This window comes from Amphiura filiformis, chromosome 10 (genome assembly GCF_039555335.1).
Source record: "Amphiura filiformis chromosome 10, Afil_fr2py, whole genome shotgun sequence".
In the NCBI taxonomy this organism is placed as follows: domain Eukaryota; kingdom Metazoa; phylum Echinodermata; class Ophiuroidea; order Amphilepidida; family Amphiuridae; genus Amphiura; species Amphiura filiformis.
In genome coordinates, this window is record NC_092637.1 from 41,936,784 (window position 1) to 41,957,841 (window position 21,058).

General features: G+C 36.3%; 2 protein-coding genes across 2 annotated transcripts; both read left to right on the plus strand.

Moving 5' to 3' along the window:
- The first annotated feature begins 3,441 nt into the window (after positions 1–3,441).
- On the plus strand, positions 3,442–16,442 carry LOC140162284 (NXPE family member 3-like). Its single transcript, XM_072185524.1, has 2 exons — positions 3,442–3,511; positions 13,361–16,442. The coding sequence occupies exon 2, from the start codon at positions 13,369–13,371 to the stop codon at positions 15,469–15,471; it is 2,103 nt and encodes a 700-aa protein (XP_072041625.1). The 5' UTR covers positions 3,442–3,511; positions 13,361–13,368; the 3' UTR covers positions 15,472–16,442.
- LOC140161888 (NXPE family member 3-like) lies at positions 6,255–7,940 on the plus strand. Its single transcript, XM_072185183.1, has one exon. It carries the CDS (start codon positions 6,255–6,257, stop codon positions 7,938–7,940), a length of 1,686 nt encoding a protein of 561 aa, XP_072041284.1.
- Positions 16,443–21,058: the final 4,616 nt, after the last annotated feature.

Sequence of the window (21,058 nt, forward strand, 5' to 3'; positions counted from 1 at the left end):
CTGACAAAAGTGTTGTAAGAAATGAAGTTGATATGCTACTGTCGTTTATCTAGTCCAAATCCACGAATAGATTCTAATAGTACAGGGAAGGGACTAAAAAAGAGTCAAAGTCAAATTACCTACTAGATGCATATCTGCTCATTCGAAGCTATCCGCAACGTCTCACATCATTAGGTTTATGAGCCTGTGTAACTAGCTGCATTCCAGTCATGACTCATGAGCCCACCCCGAGCATGGCCTTTGAGGTCCAGCCTGTTGTTTTCCCCAATGAGATGAATGAAATGAGGCAAGGACTAATGTCAGAGTCCTTGTTCTTATTGTTCTTATATATCGGTGCATAATAACAGTGCCCGCCTACAAGCTCATCTCTATGTATAACATCGATGATTGTTACAAGATCCTTGCTCCTCCGAGGATATCACCAGACTCACTTTTTCTAAATCCAAAAGATCCGAAAGTGACCGTGCTTTCTCTGCGTACTAGTGAATGGTCCACGACTCTGGAATTGCACTTCTCATTTCCATCAGGCAGGTCCCGTCACTTCAGATATTTTTAAAAAGGAATCGTAAAAGGCTCATATTTTTTGAATTATTGTAATTTTATTTAATTTTGCTTTGTTAAGGGCTCGGATAGCGACGTTTTCACGTATTTTGTGTGTGACCTGAGAGCACATCAGACATATCGAATTGCATTTTGAAAATGAGGGATGTCCTTCTGATATGAAATAATTTTGATTTTTTTTAATTCGCAATATAATACACATTTTATGGCAAATGATTAAAAATTGATATTTTTGAAATGTAACAGTCCTCGAAGTAAATTGTAATTGTATAAATCTAAAAATATGTACTTTAAGTATATGTAGCCGGGATGAAAAGCCGACGATTGATTGAAAATTTTGAACTTTCATATTGAAGACGTTTCGTACTGTTGTCCCAAAATCTGAAAAATTGTCTTATTGCGAAAAAAAATCTATATCTGCAATTATGAAAGGTAAACATTGTCAATTGATCATCGGCTTTTCTTCCCAGCTACATACACTTAAAGTACATATCATTCGATTGATACAAAATATTTCGAGGACTGTCGAATTTCAAAGATATCAATTTTTAATCATTTGCCATAAAATGTGTATTATATCGAGAATTTAAAAAAATTCAAAAATTTAGAGAATAAACGATAGGAATTTTTATTTTGCCTATCCTCTACCGTGTGATAGACGACAGGCAGGTCCAATATTTTGAGTAGTGGATGCCGGCGTTTTAAAAATGCAATTCGATATGTCTGATTTCTCTCAGGTCCCACAAAAAAAACCCGTGAAAACATCGCTATCCGAGCCCTTAAGCGCATAGCACTACTCTGAAAAGAGTACAAAACAAGTGAAGTTTCACATCTGTCCAAGAATAAAAAAAGTCAATTTTACTCTCAACGATTTACAATATGATAAAAATCTTTGAATCAAACAATAATACAATTGTAGGAACATTCAATTAAGGGCTGGGGTAACGATGTTGACACAGTATTTATTGTGGGACCTGGGAGCACATCAGACACATCAAATTGCATTCTATTATGAAGAATGTCCTTCTGATATCAAATAATTTGGATTTTTTTAAATTGGCGATATAATATTAATTTTATGGCAAATTATTAAAAATGGATTTGGTTTGATGTCCTGATTATGTTAGTACATGCCCAAGATTCAATATTCCATATTGCAGCCGGGTCACAGCCTGTACGGGTAGCCTGGGAGTCACAAAAACTTTCCTTTGCTGCGCTGTGTGTGCAGCAGTAGTTGTGAAGAGTCACTGATTGTGTGTCCGAGAAATGAAACTATTGGAATAAGTGATTAGCTCATGCAGTTTTCTAAGTCAAAAGTTTAAAAATTGCTGGTTTCTTACTGATATTTAAAAATGTATGTTTTCAACAAACTTAAACAATCATCCAGCCTAAATGGAAAAGATTATTATTAATTTCTCTATGTTGATGCCAGGAGATATGCTGTATATCTCCTGGCATCAACATAGAGAAATTAATAATAATCTTTTCCATTTAGGTTTTGTTGAGTTGAAATCGCTGCTGTGTTATAAACTGTAAGAAGTGTACATTTCTGACTGAACTTGAAATAAAACTGAACAAGTTTTATTCTCTGTTCAAATCCGGCATCTGCCTTGATATGGGCCTATTCGAATGCCCCGCAAGTGTTTTAAATGAGCCTCTTATTGCATGTCACGTAATCAGCAGGAATGCGTGGAATGCGTGCTAATTACATAAGTTGTGAACTTGACATTCACAGAGGTACTAGTAGAGGGTACATCAATTATGTCATGAAAAGAACATTGACATTAAATCTACATGTAACCTTTTTTGGGACACCCGGTAGCTAAAAGATGTGGCTTCGGATAGGGCTGGATGATTGTTTAAGATTGTTGAAAACATACATTTTTAAATATCAGCAAGAAACCAGCTATTTTTAAACTACTTAGAAAACTGAGCTAATCACTTATTCCAATAGTTTCATTTCTCGGACACACAATCAGTGACTCTTCACAACTACTGCTGCACACACAGCGCAGCAAAGGAAAGTTTTTCATGTGAGTAACTACTATAGTTTAATTTAATCACTATGTACTGTCTGTATTATATAATATATAGGCCTATAGTGTATAGCGCTCTCCACTGATGCTTTGCATCAAAGTGTTCTTGTATTGTCAGGAATAATGAAGGTCGGGATAGGCATCTGAAATCACGTGACGAAACCGGAAGATGTAGCCTAGGTCTAGACAATAGGCGGATTAGCTGCCATTTTGTCTTCTACATGATTTTATTCACGTGTCCTTATATTTTAGTACACAAATATATAAGTTAATAGGTTTACTATTTCAAAATTATATTTTGAGTATACAATATATTCTGTAGTAAAAAGATCAAATGACTATGATTGTTCAGGTATTATATGCTTGATAGAATTAAACTGTTTGACCAGCTAGTATTCTTCTCCGCCGTCAGTGTGATTCCAGTCACTCCACGTACCGTGTTGCGAAGGTGCAGGAGTCTAAAGCTGTATTGACGAACACGCATATGCGTTAAAAATGATGTAGCCTAGGTCGAACAATAGCGTGACGTAGTTTCCGGCATTGTTCCTATGCACTTTCACCCTCCTGGTATTGTACTGGATGGACTGGAGTAATGCTTATCATATTTACAAATTGAAATTCATTGCCACGAGTCAAGAAAGAGTAGATTTATTTACACCATTAGCGGAACTTTGTCCTTTTTAAGGACTCTTCTTGTCTGGTATATGATACCGAGCAACACAGTGCAACATCAGCTAACATGGTGACTGCTATAATAATTGATCCCAGTGACCTCATGAGCTTTTAAGCTTGCATCAGAGTCTATGCTTGCATGCTTACATGTTCACTGTTAAACCACTGATGACTCGACTCGCGACTGAGAAGCTGTTTAAATTTGACTAGCTCTGGTTTGGAGAAAGCGACACAATTCTAAGGTAAATTTTCATTTTAAATAAGCTAGTTATTATTTCTTAATTCTTTAAATTTAATAGCATGACATGGTATAATTTAAGTCATTTGTGTTTTTTTACTATATTCACGCTAATGAGTTGCAAGACTACACAAAACTACGCTGTCTGATCTCCGCCATATTCTCCCTTTTATTATTCATTTTATCCCTTTTATTATAGTTCCCCCTTTTTGACTTTCTCTCTTTTCAAACAGTTTTCCCCTTTTTTACTTTCCCCCTTTTCAAATAGTTCCCCTTTTTTAGTTTACCCTTTTTGCAAATAATTCCCCTTTTTCACTTTCCCCCTTTTTCAAATAATTTCCCCTAAATTGCAAATAACTCCCCTTTTTGACTTTCCCCGTTTCAAATAGTTTCCCCTTTTGCAAATACAGTTCCCCTTTTTTACTTTTCCTCTTTTTCAAATTGTTCCCCTTTTGCCAAAAGTTCCCTCTTATTTACTTTTTGCAAGTACTTTTCCCTTTTTTTACTTTCCACCTTTTTGCAAATAGTCTCCTTTTTTACGTACCCATTTTTGCAATACTTTTCCTTTTTCCATACAGTTACCCCTTTTAAACTTTAATCCTTTTTACTTTCCTTCCGCTTTTCACAAATAGATTCCCATTTTAAATAGTTTCTCCCATGGAGCTATTATAGATGGAGAAGCAATAGTTAAACTTCTTTTCATTGAAATATTAATGTAAAACATTTGAACAAAATTTGCCAAGTGGTAAACAACTTTTATTTCAATTTAAAATGCTAAACATTTGATATGTGTGATAATAGCAGCATGTAGACTGATATTGGACTCTGTCATATTGACATAAGCTTAAAAGTTACCTTCTCAGAGTCTGAGTTGAGCAAAGACGCAGCTTGCGACACCATCACGGCGTCTTCACGGCGTCGGAGGAGTGTAATCACTACGCTGAATGAAGACGCCGTGATGGTGTCGCAAGCTACGTCTTTGCTCAACTCAGACTCTGAAAAGGTAACTTTTTAAGCTTATGTGTGATAATGTAACACTTTGGACTATGAATATCATATCCGACAGTTTTTGTGTTAATATTAATAGCTGAGACTAAATTGAAATTTAATAGGACTAATCTCTAGGAATCGGATACACACACACCCACAGACATGCACGATATAGAAATCTATAGAATATGATATACAATTTCCGTCAAATTTTAATTTTGTTATTCTTTACCCAAAATGCTGAAATAATATTAGTAATAACTGCCAACTATCTGAAATTTACGGCGAGAATAGGGGAGGAAATGGCCGATCAAAGAACATATTTAAAGTTGTAACTGAATAAATTGACAAATTATTATGAAAAGGTGCAGCACTTTCCTATAGCAAGAGATATCATCAAATGGTACTAGTTTTATGATAATTACAAAACATATGCTGCCCAGTTTTTGTGGGCAAAATAATTTACTGGGTGGGCATTTTTGGGCAATGGGTAAGTTGAATTTACTGGGTGGGCTACATAATTTACTAGGTGGGCAAATGCCCACCCAGTTAATATGTTATTTACCTCCCTGCATCACCCTGACTGCCCTCCCCTTTCAAAATCGTTCCGCCGCCGCTGGAAATGCCTAATTATTTCACCTCAATGCATTTCTAAATCTTAAATCCAAATTTAGAAGAGGACTTATTACATGAATTGTTCTAATATCTATTGAACATGTTTTCATCCTCGCTTTAAATTGAAGTTGGTGTGGAATAGTACACTTATATGTTAAGATCTGTTACGAACAGAAACAGTTCCCATTATCAAACTTTTTTCTTCCTTTTTTGTTGGTATATTTGTAATGTTTACACATGTCCCAATTTACACCTAAAGGAAGTAAGCCAAATTTGTTGTCTTTGTAGGTCAACACAGCAATTTTGACATAAAGTTATAATTAAGACTTTATGTTCCAGTGGGGTTTATTTCACTTTCTTTTATTATTTAAGCTGAAAATGGACAGAAAAAGCCTTCCCGGCAGTTATTACTAATATTGTTTCAGCATTTTTGGGTAAAGAATAACAAAATTAAAATTTGACGGAAATTGTATATCATATCTAATAGATTTCTATATCGTGCATGTCTGTGGGTGTGTGTATCCGATTCCTAGAGATTAGTCCTATTAAATTTCAATTTAGTCTCAGCTATCAATATTAACACACAAACTGTTGGATATGATATTAATGGTACAAAGTGTTACATTATCACACATATCAAATGTTTAACATTTTAAATTGATTATAATTAGAGAGGGCGGCCTATCTGCTGTGTCATAGCATGACATCAGTCAATATGAGACATTAAATATTAAATGCGAGGATCCAGAGGATACATGCCTGAGAAAATATATAATAATTAAAGAAATTGAGCTCAGACAAACTGGCATGATAATAAAGGAGAGAAAAATCAGAACCGTTCGGATTCGAACCAGCGTGCACTAACGATTACATGTCGTTGGCTCACCACCACACGCCATAACAGCTCATGGCGGATCAGCCGGCGAATTGAACATGTAATGATTTTATTCTCTCGTAAATGTCGCACGGCCAATATAAATTAATTATAATTAGAGAGGTCGGCCTATCTGCTGTGTCATAGCATATCGAATAGTCATGATAGCCGTGCCGTTGATCTCAATGATTCCAAGCATTCACCATCAAAAGATATTAATGGATCAACCACGAAGAAGACTAATGTCGATCAACTCGGACTTAGTAGTATGAATACAAGCGGTAAATCTTTGCCAAATTTATCAAAGGATCGTGCCGTTGAGCCCAAACAGCCAGAATCCAACAATATGATGGGACAAACAACGAAGTGTACTAATGTCGATCAACTGCCAATGATTGACGGACTTACGAGTATAAAAAAATCCCGACCAAGTTGGTTATTGAATGGACGTGCCGTTGAACTCAATGAGTCCAAACATCCACACTCTCAATATATTGAAATGACCAACGCAGTTCCAGCCTGTCCTATGTATTTCGATGCATTTATCAAAGACCCCAAACCAGTTTATCTGCTATGTGATACAATAGAGTTGATAATCTCGGCAAGAGATTGCAGGAACAGGACGTTAAACTCGGGAGGTGATTACTTGTGGACGTGGATAAAAACAGATTCCTTGAAAGCAAGTCAAACTCAAGAAGGTAACATTACTGATGTCGGTAATGGGACCTACATTGCACGGTTTACCCTCAGATGGGTCGGGAAGGTGACCCCTGTTGTGGCAGTTATTAGAACTCGACAAGAGGTCAATTATTTGAGGCAATGGAGAGAAAAAGTTCCTGCTAGATTTTGCTATAATGGAATATTCAAACTCAAAAATATCACTGCAACAGTACCATGTCACATAACTCCTTGGATGGATCTTACTCACACTAATACCAAACTTGATAAAACGCGCCATTTGTGCAACTTCACAGACCCTTTCACCGGTGCGCCATGGTATTGCATTAAACCACCAAATATGCCGTGTTCTGCGTATGACTACGGTCGAGGAGATACAGAAAGAGAGGTGTTGTATGATGATTCAAAGTTGTATTTCAAATCATCAAAAGGATTTGATTATGTAAAAAACATCCAACCTCGTGTTATAAATGTTGTTAACAACACCGACCAAAACCCTTCTCTCTCAGGATCATTTTCAACTTGTGAGTTCACCAAGAGACTGCCTATGTGTAACTCTAATGAGCGTGGGGGTATGTTCTCGCCAAACAGCGCATCGGGGTTATATTACAAAAATGTATGGGTATCTTTGCAGTGTAAAAAGTTAAAATTTGATAGGAACAAAATGATTCAAATTTTGCAAAACAAAACTATGGTTTTCTTCGGTGACTCAACAGTTCGACAATGGCTTGAGCTAATAGCGGATACGTTGTGGAATGAGACCTGTATTACGCAACTTCATGCTACTAAGTTTGGATATTCCGCAAAATACAACATATCATTAGCGTTCACTTTCCATGGTTTTCCTATTCGAGGTAGTCATTCTACGGCATCAAGTGTAGAATACATAGCAAACAGACTAGATGCTTTAAAAACTGGAGGACCCAATGTGATCATTGTGCTTACCATTTGGGCGCATTTTACAACTACCACACTGGAATTTTATCAAAATCGTTTGTTAAGCATCAAAAATGCAATCATTCGTTTACAAAAAAGGTATCCTGGGACGAGGATATTCATCAAGTCGGCTAATACTAGAGAAAAAGTAGTGGTCTCGATGAGCAATTGGTATGCTTGGGAATGCGACCAGCTAATGAGAATGACGCTAGGAAATATTCCAGGGATTACCATAATAGATGTTTGGAGTATGACTACTGGTCACTACACGGGTTTTCACGTTCATCCTGACAAAACTGTTGTAAGAAATGAAGTTGATATGCTACTGTCGTTTATCTAGTCCAAATCCACGAATAGATTCTAATAGTACAGGGAAGGGGACTAGAAAAAGAGTCAAAGTCAAATTACCTACTAGATGCATATCTGCTCATTCGAAGCTATCCGCAACGTCTCACATCATTAGGTTTATGAGCCTGTGTACCCAGCAAACACAAAAACGTTTTAAAAACGTTTTAAATAAGTTATATTTTGGCTTTTGGTTTAGGTGAATGTCGGGTTATATAAAGGTCATGATAACGTTTTAAAACGTTTTGTATGAAAACACACTACAACAATATTTTTATGTTTTCGAAATGCAAGAATTTTTGCAAACATTTTTGGCAAATATTGTGTCAATACTTAAATAACATTATGTTAAAATATTTGAACCCAGCAAACACAAAATGTTCTTAAAATGTTTCTCTTCAAAACCTTTTAATAACATTTAAATGTCGGGTTATATAAAGGTCATGAAAACGTTTTTACAACGTTATTGAAAATATTTTGGGCAAACATTTTTTTCGAAAAATATTTTTTCAACCCCAAAATGACATTCTGTTTAGAATGTTTTGTATCAAGTTTTTAAGAATGTTTTTGGAATGTTATTAAAACGTTTTTATACCCTTTATATAACCCGACATTTAAACGTTTTCTGTAAAACATTTTTGTTTGCTGAGCAGTAGATTATCAAAAATATTTTTAAGGTTATGAAAACGTTTTATACTCTTAATATACCCTTTATATAACCCGACATTTAACCGTTTTCTGACAACCTTTTATAACCTTTTGCGAATGATGTCGAAAACGTTTTGTGTTTGCTGGGTAACTAGCTGCATTCCAGTCATGACTCATGAGCCCACCCCGAGCATGGCCTTTGAGGTCCAACCTGTTGTTTTCCCCAATGAGGTGAATGAAATGAGGCAAGGACTAATGTCAGAGTCCTTGTTCTTATTGTTCTTATATATCGGTGTATAATAACAGTGCCCGCCTACAAGCTCATCTCTATGTATAACATCGATGATTGTTACAAGATCCTTGCTCCTCCGAGGATATCACCAGACTCACTTTTTCTAAATCCAAAAGATCCGAAAGTGACCGTGCTTTCTCTGCGTACTAGTGAATGGTCCACGACTCTGGAATTGCACTTCTCATTTCCATCAGGCAGGTCCCGTCACTTCAGATATTTTTTTAAAAGGAATCGTAAAAGGCTCATATTTTTTGAATTATTGTAACTTTATTTAATTTTGCTTTGTTAAGGGCTCGGATAGCGACGTTTTCACGTATTTTGTGTGTGACCTGAGAGCACATCAGACATATCGAATTGCATTTTGAAAATGAGGGATGTCCTTTTAAGTCATTTGTGTTTTTTTACTATATTCACGCTAATGAGTTGCAAGACTACACAAAACTACGCTGTCTGATCTCCGCCATATTCTCCCTTTTATTATTCATTTTATCCCTTTTATTATAGTTCCCCCTTTTTGACTTTCTCTCTTTTCAAACAGTTTTCCCCTTTTTTACTTTCCCCCTTTTCAAATAGTTCCCCTTTTTTAGTTTACCCTTTTTGCAAATAATTCCCTTTTCACTTTCCCCTTTTTCAAATAATTTCCCTAAATTGCAAATAACTCCCCTTTTGACTTTCCCGTTTCAAATAGTTTCCCCTTTTGCAAATACAGTTCCCCTTTTTACTTTTCCTCTTTTTCAAATTGTTCCCCTTTGCCAAAAGTTCCCTCTTATTTACTTTTTGCAAGTACTTTTCCCTTTTTTTACTTTCCACCTTTTTTACGTACCCATTTTTGCAATACTTTTCCTTTTTCCATACAGTTACCCCTTTTAAACTTTAACCCTTTTTACTTTCCTCCCGCTTTTCACAAATAGATTCCCATTTTAAATAGTTTCTCCCATGGAGCTATTATAGATGGAGAAGCAATAGTTAAACTTCTTTTCATTGAAATATTAATGTAAAACATTTGAACAAAATTTGCCAAGTGGTAAACAACTTTTATTTCAATTTAAAATGCTAAACATTTGATATGTGTGATAATAGCAGCATGTAGACTGATATTGGACTCTGTCATATTGACATAAGCTTAAAAAGTTACCTTCTCAGAGTCTGAGTTGAGCAAAGACGTAGCTTGCGACACCATCACGGCGTCTTCACGGCGTCGGAGGAGTGTAATCACTATACGCTGAATGAAGACGCCGTGATGGCATCGCAAGCTACGTCTTTGCTCAACTCAGACTCTGAAAAGGTAACTTTTTAAGCTTATGTGTGATAATGTAACACTTTGGACTATGAATATCATATCCGACAGTTTTTGTGTTAATATTAATAGCTGAGACTAAATTGAAATTTAATAGGACTAATCTCTAGGAATCGGATACACACACACCCACAGACATGCACGATATAGAAATCTATAGAATATGATATACAATTTCCGTCAAATTTTAATTTTGTTATTCTTTACCCAAAATGCTGAAATAATATTAGTAATAACTGCCAACTATCTGAAATTTACGGCGAGAATAGGGGGAGGGAAATGGCCGATCAAAGAACATATTTAAAGTTGTAACTGAATAAATTGACAAATTATTATGAAAAGGTGCAGCACTTTCCTATAGCAAGAGATATCATCAAATGGTACTAGTTTTATGATAATTACAAAACATATGCTGCCCATTTTTTGTGGGCAAAATAATTTACTGGGTGGGCATTTTTGGGCAATGGGTAAGTTGAATTTACTGGGTGGGCTACATAATTTACTAGGTGGGCAAATGCCCACCCAGTTAACTATGTTATTTACCTCCCTGCATCACCCTGACTGCCCTCCCCTTTCAAAATCGTTCCGCCGCCGCTGGAAATGCCTAATTATTTCACCTCAATGCATTTCTAAATCTTAAATCCAAATTTAGAAGAGGACTTATTACATGAATTGTTCTAATATCTATTGAACATGTTTTCATCCTCGCTTTAAATTGAAGTTGGTGTGGAATAGTACACTTATATGTTAAGATCTGTTACGAACAGAAACAGTTCCCATTATCAAACTTTTTTCTTCCTTTTTTGTTGGTATATTTGTAATGTTTACACATGTCCCAATTTACACCTAAAGGAAGTAAGCCAAATTTGTTGTCTTTGTAGGTCAACACAGCAATTTTGACATAAAGTTATAATTAAGACTTTATGTTCCAGTGGGGTTTATTTCACTTTCTTTTATTATTTAAGCTGAAAATGGACAGAAAAAGCCTTCCCGGCAGTTATTACTAATATTGTTTCAGCATTTTTGGGTAAAGAATAACAAAATTAAAATTTGACGGAAATTGTATATCATATCTAATAGATTTCTATATCGTGCATGTCTGTGGGTGTGTGTATCCGATTCCTAGAGATTAGTCCTATTAAATTTCAATTTAGTCTCAGCTATCAATATTAACACACAAACTGTTGGATATGATATTAATGGTACAAAGTGTTACATTATCACACATATCAAATGTTTAACATTTTAAATTGATTATAATTAGAGAGGGCGGCCTATCTGCTGTGTCATAGCATGACATCAGTCAATATGAGACATTAAATATTAAATGCGAGGATCCAGAGGATACATGCCTGAGAAAATATATAATAATTAAAGAAATTGAGCTCAGACAAACTGGCATGATAATAAAGGAGAGAAAAAATCAGAACCGTTCGGATTCGAACCAGCGTGCACTAACGACTACATGTCGTTGGCTCACCACCACACGCCATAACAGCTCATGGCGGATCAGCCGGCGAATTGAACATGTAATGATTTTATTCTCTCGTAAATGTCGCATGGCCAATATAAATTAATTATAATTAGAGAGGTCGGCCTATCTGCTGTGTCATAGCATGACATCAGTCAATATGAGACATTAAATATTAAATGCGAGGATCCAGAGGATACATGCCTGAGAAAATATATAATAATTAAAGAAATTGAGCTCAGACAAACTGGCATGATAATAAAGGAGAGAAAAAATCAGAACCGTTCGGATTCGAACCAGCGTGCACTAACGATTACATGTCGTTGGCTCACCACCACACGCCATAACAGCTCATGGCGGATCAGCCGGCGAATTGAACATGTAATGATTTTATTCTCTCGTAAATGTCGCACGGCCAATGTAAATTAATTATAATTAGAGAGGGCGGCCTATCTGCTGATATAAAAGTTGTTTACCACTTGGCAAATTTTGTTCAAATGTTTTACATTGATATTTCAATGAAAAGAATTTTAACTATTGTATGTTATACAGACGAAATTGGTGAAACGACACGATCAATACAAAATGCAAAAATAGTCACAAATTCATCAAGGGGAGTGGTAACACCATAAGGCTACATAACACAATATAGCTTTCCATAGACTTTACGTGCAAAATAGGGGTCGCGTTTTAGGCTATAAGTCGAGTTACCTCCAACTTTGAAATATATATTTGTTATCATAATCAGAACAAAATTCTGCATAATATCTGAAAATGACATTTTAGGTCTCCTGTTTGAGAAAATTAGCGTTATATAAAAAGGTCAGATGTTCCCCTGTTTACATCCGACTGCTAACTGCGTTTTGACCTCGTGTGTTCATGCGCACATAATTGTAAACATCACTCAAATGTTCTCGTTTTCTTTTCAAATTTGCAGAGATCACATTCATAGTAAACCACGATTTTCAACACTAAAATTGTTAATATTGTACCAATTTTGCACAATTTTGATGCAAAGTTTGGACTCTACTAGTAGGTAGGCGTGATAAAGTTTTACGGGAAATCGCTTCACATGCGGATTTAGTGGTATGAACCCTTAAAGACGTCGCATAAACCGCTGCCTCAACGCGTTGACGTCTCTGCCACGTGACATCAAGGCGAAACTTTTATATAGAGGGTCTATACTAAAAGCCGATGGTGTTAAAGAGTTTTTGACATGACCATTTTTTAAAACTTTTTACTCCTAGACTAAAAAATGGCAGGTCATTCTGGGGTCATCCTGGGTCAAATCGCCATTGATTGTTGAAGTTCGTGACAATCACCCAAGTGAGACAATAAAATGTCTTGGTATCGGCGATACATCCGAAACCGATACCAGTATACTTGAGTGCATAAAAATAGATTCATATTATCATGAACATCACCGCACACACATGTACCAATACCCCTTTTATAATAATACTATCACCGCTTCTTACTTACTCCGTTCAACCCTACAAGCTCAAGTTCCTATACATCTTACAATCATTCCTTCTCTTTCCAATAAACATGATAAATCACAAAGTTCCACCCGCTACGATATTCGGGCTCTTGAGGCGCAGTAGCTCTAGTTATTATTGTTATTGTCGTTGTTATTTTGTTGTTGTTGTTGTCGTTGTCATCGTCGTGCTGTTGTTATTAACTGAACCTTCACATCATATCTTTTAGGTCTGAATATGAAAGCAAAAGAAGAAGCATCAGTCCGGATACTGTCTCGTCGGGAATTCGTACTGATATGTGGTATCATCATCTCCATATCAATGTATTTGTCCCTGGGTGTATTCAGAGCAAAAACAATTACTATATCTTATCCACCGCCCAAACATATCAGTGGGTCAACGACGTCAGCAAATACAACATGTATGAAGAGCAATAATGTCAACCAACTACCAATGATTGACATACATAAGATTATAAATAAATCTTTGCGAGATTTGGTATCGAATAGCCATGATAGCCGTGCCGTTGATCTCAATGATTCCAAGCATTCACCATCCAAAGATATTAATGGATCAACCACGAAGAAGATTAATAATGTCGATGAACTCGGACTTAGGAGTATGAATACAAGCGGTAAATCTTTGCCAAATTTATCAAAGGATCGTGCCGTTGAGCCCAAACAGCCAGAATCCAGCAATATGATGGGACAAACCACGAAGTGCACTAATGTCGATCAACTGCCAATGATTGACGGACTTACGAGTTCAAATAAATCCTGGCCAATTTGGTTATTAAATGGACGTGCCGTTGAACTCAATGAGTCCAAACATCCACAATTTCAACATGTTGAAATGTACAACTCAGTTCCAGCCTGTCCTATGTATTTCGATGCATTTATCAAAGATCCTAAACCAGTTTATCTGTTATGCGATACAATAGAGTTGATAATTACGGCAAGAGATTGCAAGAAAAAGAGATTGAACTCTGGAGGTGATTACTTGTGGACGTGGATAAAAACAGATTCCTTGAAAGCAAGTCAAACTCAAGAAGGTAACATTACTGATATGGGTAATGGGACCTACATAGCGCGGTTTACCCTCAGATGGGTCGGGAAGGTGACCCCTGTTGTAGCTGTTATTAGAACTCGACAAGAGGTCAATTATATTAGGCAATGGAGAGAGAAAGTTCCTGCTAGATTTTGCTATAATGGAATATTCAAACTCAATGGTATCACTGCAGCAGTACCATGTCACATAACTCTTTGGATGAATCTTACTCACACTAATATCAAAGTGGATAAAACGCGCCATTTGTGCAACTTCACAGACCCTTTCACCGGTGCGCCATGGTACTGCATTAAACCAGCAAATATGCCGTGTTCTGCTTATGACTACAGTCGAGGAGATACAGAAAGAGAAGTATTGTATGATGATTCAAAGTTGTATTTCAAACCATCAAAAGGATTTGACTATGTACAAAACATCCAACCTCGTGTTATAAATGTTGTTAACATGGACCAAACCGGGGACCAACCCCGCTATCTTTCTGGATCATTTTCAACTTGTAAGTTCACCAAGGAACTGCAAATGTGTAACTCTACTGAGCGTGTGGGTATATTCTCGCCAAACAGCGCATCGGGATTTTATTACAAAAATGTATGGGTATCTTTGCAGTGTATAAAATCAAAATTTGAAAAAACCAAAATGATTCAAAGTTTGAAAGACAAAACTGTACTTTTCTTCGGTGATTCAACAGTTCGGCAATGGCTTGAGTTGATAACGGATACGTTGTGGAATGAGACCTGTATTACGCAACTTCATGCTACTAAGTTTGGATATTCCGCAAAATACAACATATCATTAGCGTTCACTTTCCATGGTTTTCCTATTCGCGGTAGTCATTCTACGGCATCAAGTGTAGAATACATAGCAAACAGACTAGATGCCTTGAAAACTGGAGGACCTGATGTGATCATTGTGCTTACCATTTGGGCGCATTTTACAACAACCACATTAGAGTTTTATCGAGATCGTTTGTTAAGCATCAAAAATGCAATCATTCGTTTACAAAAAAGATATCCGGGGACAAGAACATTCATTAAATCTGCTAATACTAGAGAAAAAGTAGTGGTCTCGATGAGCAATTGGTATGCTTGGGAATGCGACCAGCTAATGAGGATGATGCTAGGAAATATTCCAGGGATTACCATAATAGATGTTTGGGGTATGACTACTGGTCACTACACGGGTTTTCACGTTCATCCTGACAAAACTGTTGTAAGAAATGAAGTTGATATGCTACTGTCGTTTATCCAGTCCAAATCCACGAATAAATTCTAATAGTACAGGGAAGGGACTAGAAAAAGAGTCTAAGTCAAATTACCTACTAGATGCATATCTGCTCATTCGAAGCTATCCGCAACGTCTCACATCATTAGGTTTATGAGCCTGTGTAACTAGCTGCATTCCAGTCATGACTCATGAGCCCACCCCGAGCATGGCCTTTGAGGTCCAACCTGTTGTTTTCCCCAATGAGGTGAATGAAATGAGGCAAGGACTAATGTCAGAGTCCTTGTTCTTATTGTTCTTATATATCGGTGTATAATAACAGTGCCCGCCTACAAGCTCATCTCTATGTATAACATCGATGATTGTAACAAGATCCTTGCTGCTCCGAGGATATCACCAGACTCACTTTTTCTAAATCCAAAAGATCCGAAAGTGACCGTGCTTTCTCTGCGTACTAGTGAATGGTCCACGACTCTGGAATTCACTTCTCATTTCCATCAGGCAGGTCCCGTCACTTCAGATATTTTTTAAAAAGAATCGTAAAAGGCTCATCTTTTTTGAATTATTGTAATTTTATTTAATTTTGCTTTGTTAAGGGCTCGGATAGCGACGTTTTCACGTATTTTGTGTGTGACCTGAGAGCACATCAGACATATCGAATTGCATTTTGAAAATGAGGGATGTCCTTCTGATATGAAATAATTTTTAAATTCGCAATATAATACACATTTGATGGCAAATGATTAAAAATTGATATTTTTGAAATGTAGCAGTCCTCGAAGTAAATTGTAATTGTATAAATCTAAAAATATGTACTTTAAGTATATGTAGCCGGGATGAAAAGCCGACGATCGATTGAAAATTTTGAACTTTCATATTGAAGACGTTTCGTATTGTTGTCCCAAAATCTGAAAAAATTTATATCTGCAATTATGAAAGGTAAAAATTGTCAATTGATCATCGGCTTTTCTTCCCAGCTACATACATTTAAAGTACATATCATTCGATTGATACAAAATATTTCGAGGACTGTCGAATTTCAAAGATATCAATTTTTAATCATTTGCCATAAAATGTGTATTATATCGAGAATTTAAAAAATTAAAATTATTTGATATCAGAAGGACATTCTTCATAATAAAATGCAATTCGATATGTCTGATTTCTCTCAGGTCCCACAAAAAACAACAACGTGAAAACATCGCTATCCGAGCCCTTAAGCGCATAGCACTACTCTGGAAAGAGTACAAAACAAGTTAAGTTTCACATCTGTCCAAGAATAAAAAAGTCAATTTTACTCTCAACGATTTACAATATGATAAAAATCTTTGAATCAAACAATAATACAATTGTAGCAACATTCAATTAAGGGCTGGGGTAACGACGTTGACACAGTATTTATTGTGGGACCTGGGAGCACATCAGACACATCAAATTGCATTCTATTATGAAGAATGTCCTTCTGATATCAAATAATTTTAATTTTTTGAAATTGGCGATATAATACAAATTTTATGGCAAATTATTAAAAATGGATATTTTTAACATTTCACAGTCCTCGAAGTCCGAAAATTAAAATCCTTTTGCAGACAGGTAACACACATGATTAGGAAAAATTTCCAACCGGGTTTGCTAAAACTCACCACTGCCAGCAGTAAATATGAATATTTTTTTCCGAGCAGCTTACAATTTTTTTGCTTTTTGGGAAACTTTATTTATATCTTCAATACGGCAGGTCAAAATTTTCATATAATCGTCCCGGGGGAGGCACTCCCTATCTGAAATGGCAGGGATGTGCCTCGGCCATGTTAAAAGTAGGGGGCATTCAGGTCAAATGTACAATTACAAAAATATGGGGTCATTCAGTACACAACCTGAATACAAATGGGGTCATTCGGTATGAAACTTTGAAAAAAGGATGGTCATTGAGTACAGGATTGCCAAAAGAGTATCATTAAGTACACATAAATAAGTGCCAAACTGCGTAAAAACAACTTGGCCACCTTGGAAATGTGAAAAATCTCATTATTTCTGGAGGAGAACTAATTTCTAAATTTGGGAATTAAAAGGGGGCATTGGGTATAGCAGGAAATAGAAAAATGGGGTCATTGAGTACATGAATTTTTTTAAAGGGGGTCATTGGGTAATAGGTAGGACCATAACACAAAAAAAGGGGTCATTGGGTACAAGCCGGTTTGAAAAGGGGTCTATCCGAGGCACATGATGCATATCTGTCATGGAAGTGCCCCCCAGGATAATCGTCGCATATTCATCAATGATTCATACACTTTAAGTACATCAGCTGGTACATAGCATTAGATTTATGAAGACTTATCTAGTTTTGATGTAAATATGCATTTTTGACATGACACTCGGGGACGAATAGCTACGAATACACACCACTCTTCGCCATACATACATTCTCCCAGCCACATTTCCCTAACATAATATGAAATTAAAATTTTTTTTTTTTTATTTTGTCAGAAGCGCCGGCGGGGTTCGAACCCACGCTGCAATCAGCCGCTATAATGTACTCCTATACGATATTGACATAACACCAGCGCCTTAGACCGCTCGGCTATCAGGCTTGATGGTGTCATGATGAAAATTTAAAAATATAATCGCAACTTCATTACTTCAACATACCAAGTGACAAGCAAAGACAGAAAACGTAACATATTTTGGAATTTTATTTGTTTAAAAACATTAATGTGTATTAATAGCGCTCAATTGTTGATAACTACGTGTTTTATAAATGAGGCTATACACGCACAATAGTCGGGACAATAGTATATCGAGTTTGATTCACACGTGCGCTACCGTGCTCGCCGTATACTAAAAGCATAGATTATCAATGTGGCGTGGCCTACCATTTTTCTTGTAGCTTCTTTTATACACGTCGATGTTGTCATCAATTATACAATTAACCCACATTAGACCCATAATTTTATTTCAGGAAATAAAAGATTAGATTACCATAAAAACGAAACAGTAATCATTTGTTGGGTCTAATGTCATTTATACATGGAATTTTCAACGTTTTTTCTATCGCCATTCTCGCTCAATTAAAAAAATATTTTGGCGTGTATATAATTGAAATAAAATTCTCTGCCTCATGAACGACATCAAATGTGCCACAATTTGGTATCACGAATCGTTATATATGATGTGCGGTTAATATTCATATTTTCTTTTATACAGAGGATGCTTCAGTTTTGACAGGAAAAATATTTTCTTGAAAACCCTCTCACTCGGTTATTTTAAAAGGAACCACGCTTCCCTAGAATGTGCAATAAATTAGCATTAAAATGTTTCCTATTCTAACAGCAAGCGTTTCTAGAATGCATTATGGCGAAATGTGGTGTACTACGAATACAGCCAGTACACGAGTTGTAAATATAACAGCTGAATGCTGAGACGCTAGACGTTTGTTCCCCGTCACTTTCACACCCAACCATTTACACAACCGTGGTTTTATTTTACACATCCTGTCACACGGTCACACCCAACTCATTACGACAGCAAACACCGCGCCGCTGGGAGTGGAATGCACCAGGTGCCGGGACCAGGTGGAATGCACAGCACTGGGCCAAAAATATATCATAGCTGCTGCTCGCGTTTGTTTTGCTGTGTAGGCCTACATTAAGAAATTGGCTAATTATTGTTTTTGTTTTCTTTAGGCCTACAAAAATATTGGTAAAGATGTGATGTTAAAAGAAATTTGTTGGAACGATAAATAGGCCTATGCCTACGTGATTTAGTTAATTAAATTTGTGACAATATTTCTGTAACAAAGTATCTTCTCTGATATAATACCGTACTCGTAATTATGTTTATAGGACTATCAATAACATTGTAAATAAGAAATCAGATTCAGAACTCATAATCGATCGACCCAGGCGCCACAGCTGAAAGGCACCAAGCCGTGCAAAAAGGAAACAACAATTATTATAGTTGGCTCAGTGATGTTCTCCGTAGAACACCCATAGGCCCCAGACTAAAATTGTGTTGAAACTAATGTAGGCATATTTTGTATTTTCACTCTAGCTAGGTAGTGAACACTCTTTCAAGTAGGGCCTACACATTTCGCTATATATTCAAATGGATATTAGACTATGGGACTGTAGACTTAGTAGGGGCCTATATTGAACTAGGCCTATTTTAAAATATGTTTCTGGGGAAAGAGCCCTAATTTATAATTTAAAATCTTTATTCATGAAAACATACCTGCAATTTGAAATTAAGTGCAGAAAGATTTTAACATAAATAAATATAATTATAATGATATGCGGAACTGAAACAGATTTAATTTCCACATTATTATTTAGAATTATAAATGATATCACTAACGCTTTAATTTCAGACATATGAATTATTTTTCATAAAAATGCAATGTGACATCAATGGTCTATATGCAATGTGTGTGTATTACACGGATGTGAGAGTTCCTCTTTTCAGCTGATTTCCTCTTTTTTGTTGCCAAAATTTACGTGTTTTTCTTTTATTTACAGCCCATATTTGGCGTTTTTACCCCTGATTTTACGGGTTTTAGTGATTTTCCTCGTTTTTGGACTGTGGCCTCTCACACCCCTGGAATTAAATAAACTGAAGTTATGTGCATCGTATCATTATATCCACAGACCACAGTTAGTCCGTGCACATCGTGCATTAGGCCTTAGGTTTATGAATATCAATTTTCTTCAGTCAAAACACATTCCCGGAGCACATTATAGGCCTACCGGACATAACCGGAGAGCACCATCAGCATAATAGGCCTGCCACTTGTTTATTAGTACACACCTGGGACGAGTTTCAAGCAATCGATCATACCACTACCCCGGGCACTACACGAGAAAAAAAAAGGGGTGAACGTGCACAGGAGTGTGTAATTGAATGGGAGTGAAATTGCGAAGGTGCGAAATGTCCACACAGTGCACTACGAGTTACTTTTAGTAGCTAAAATAGAGCGTGTAGTCCAACGGGTTGACGGGATCACATAAAAAAAACTTGGATTTATTAATTTATTTTATACTTTGAAACACTATATGCACTTTATTGATAGTTAATATATTATTTACTGATATAATACGGTAGGCCTACTTCTATTTGATTTGGCATCGTAAATTGCTGGATTTTCGATCCAACAGTATTGATCACTTTTGCTAAGATTATTGTATAATAAAATCACTCGTCATTCAGCATTGCGGTGTGCAGTATAGTTGTTTGATCGCTTGCGTATTAATGTAGCGTCCCGGGTTCGATTCCCACCTACGGCTTATTGAAAATACTATTTATCTGTTCATCTTTTTTCAATTACGAAAAGGAAAAACTATATTGTAAATCAAGATGTGTGATTATTTATAATTTATTAGCCTATTTTGCGCTCACTTTTAGTTCATACTCTTCTGTGGCTATTCCGTTTAAGGGGGTACTACACCCTTGCCAAATTTTGTGCCTACTTTTGCATTTTTCTCAAAAATTATAGCGTATTGGTGACAAGTAACATATGTATATTATAGGGGCAAGGACTACAACTACTGCACTGGAAATTTTAAAAATTCGACTGGTCTATTAAGGGATCTGGAATGAGCGTTTTGAGCGTTTCGACAGTATTTTTGTGGGACATGAGAGCACATCA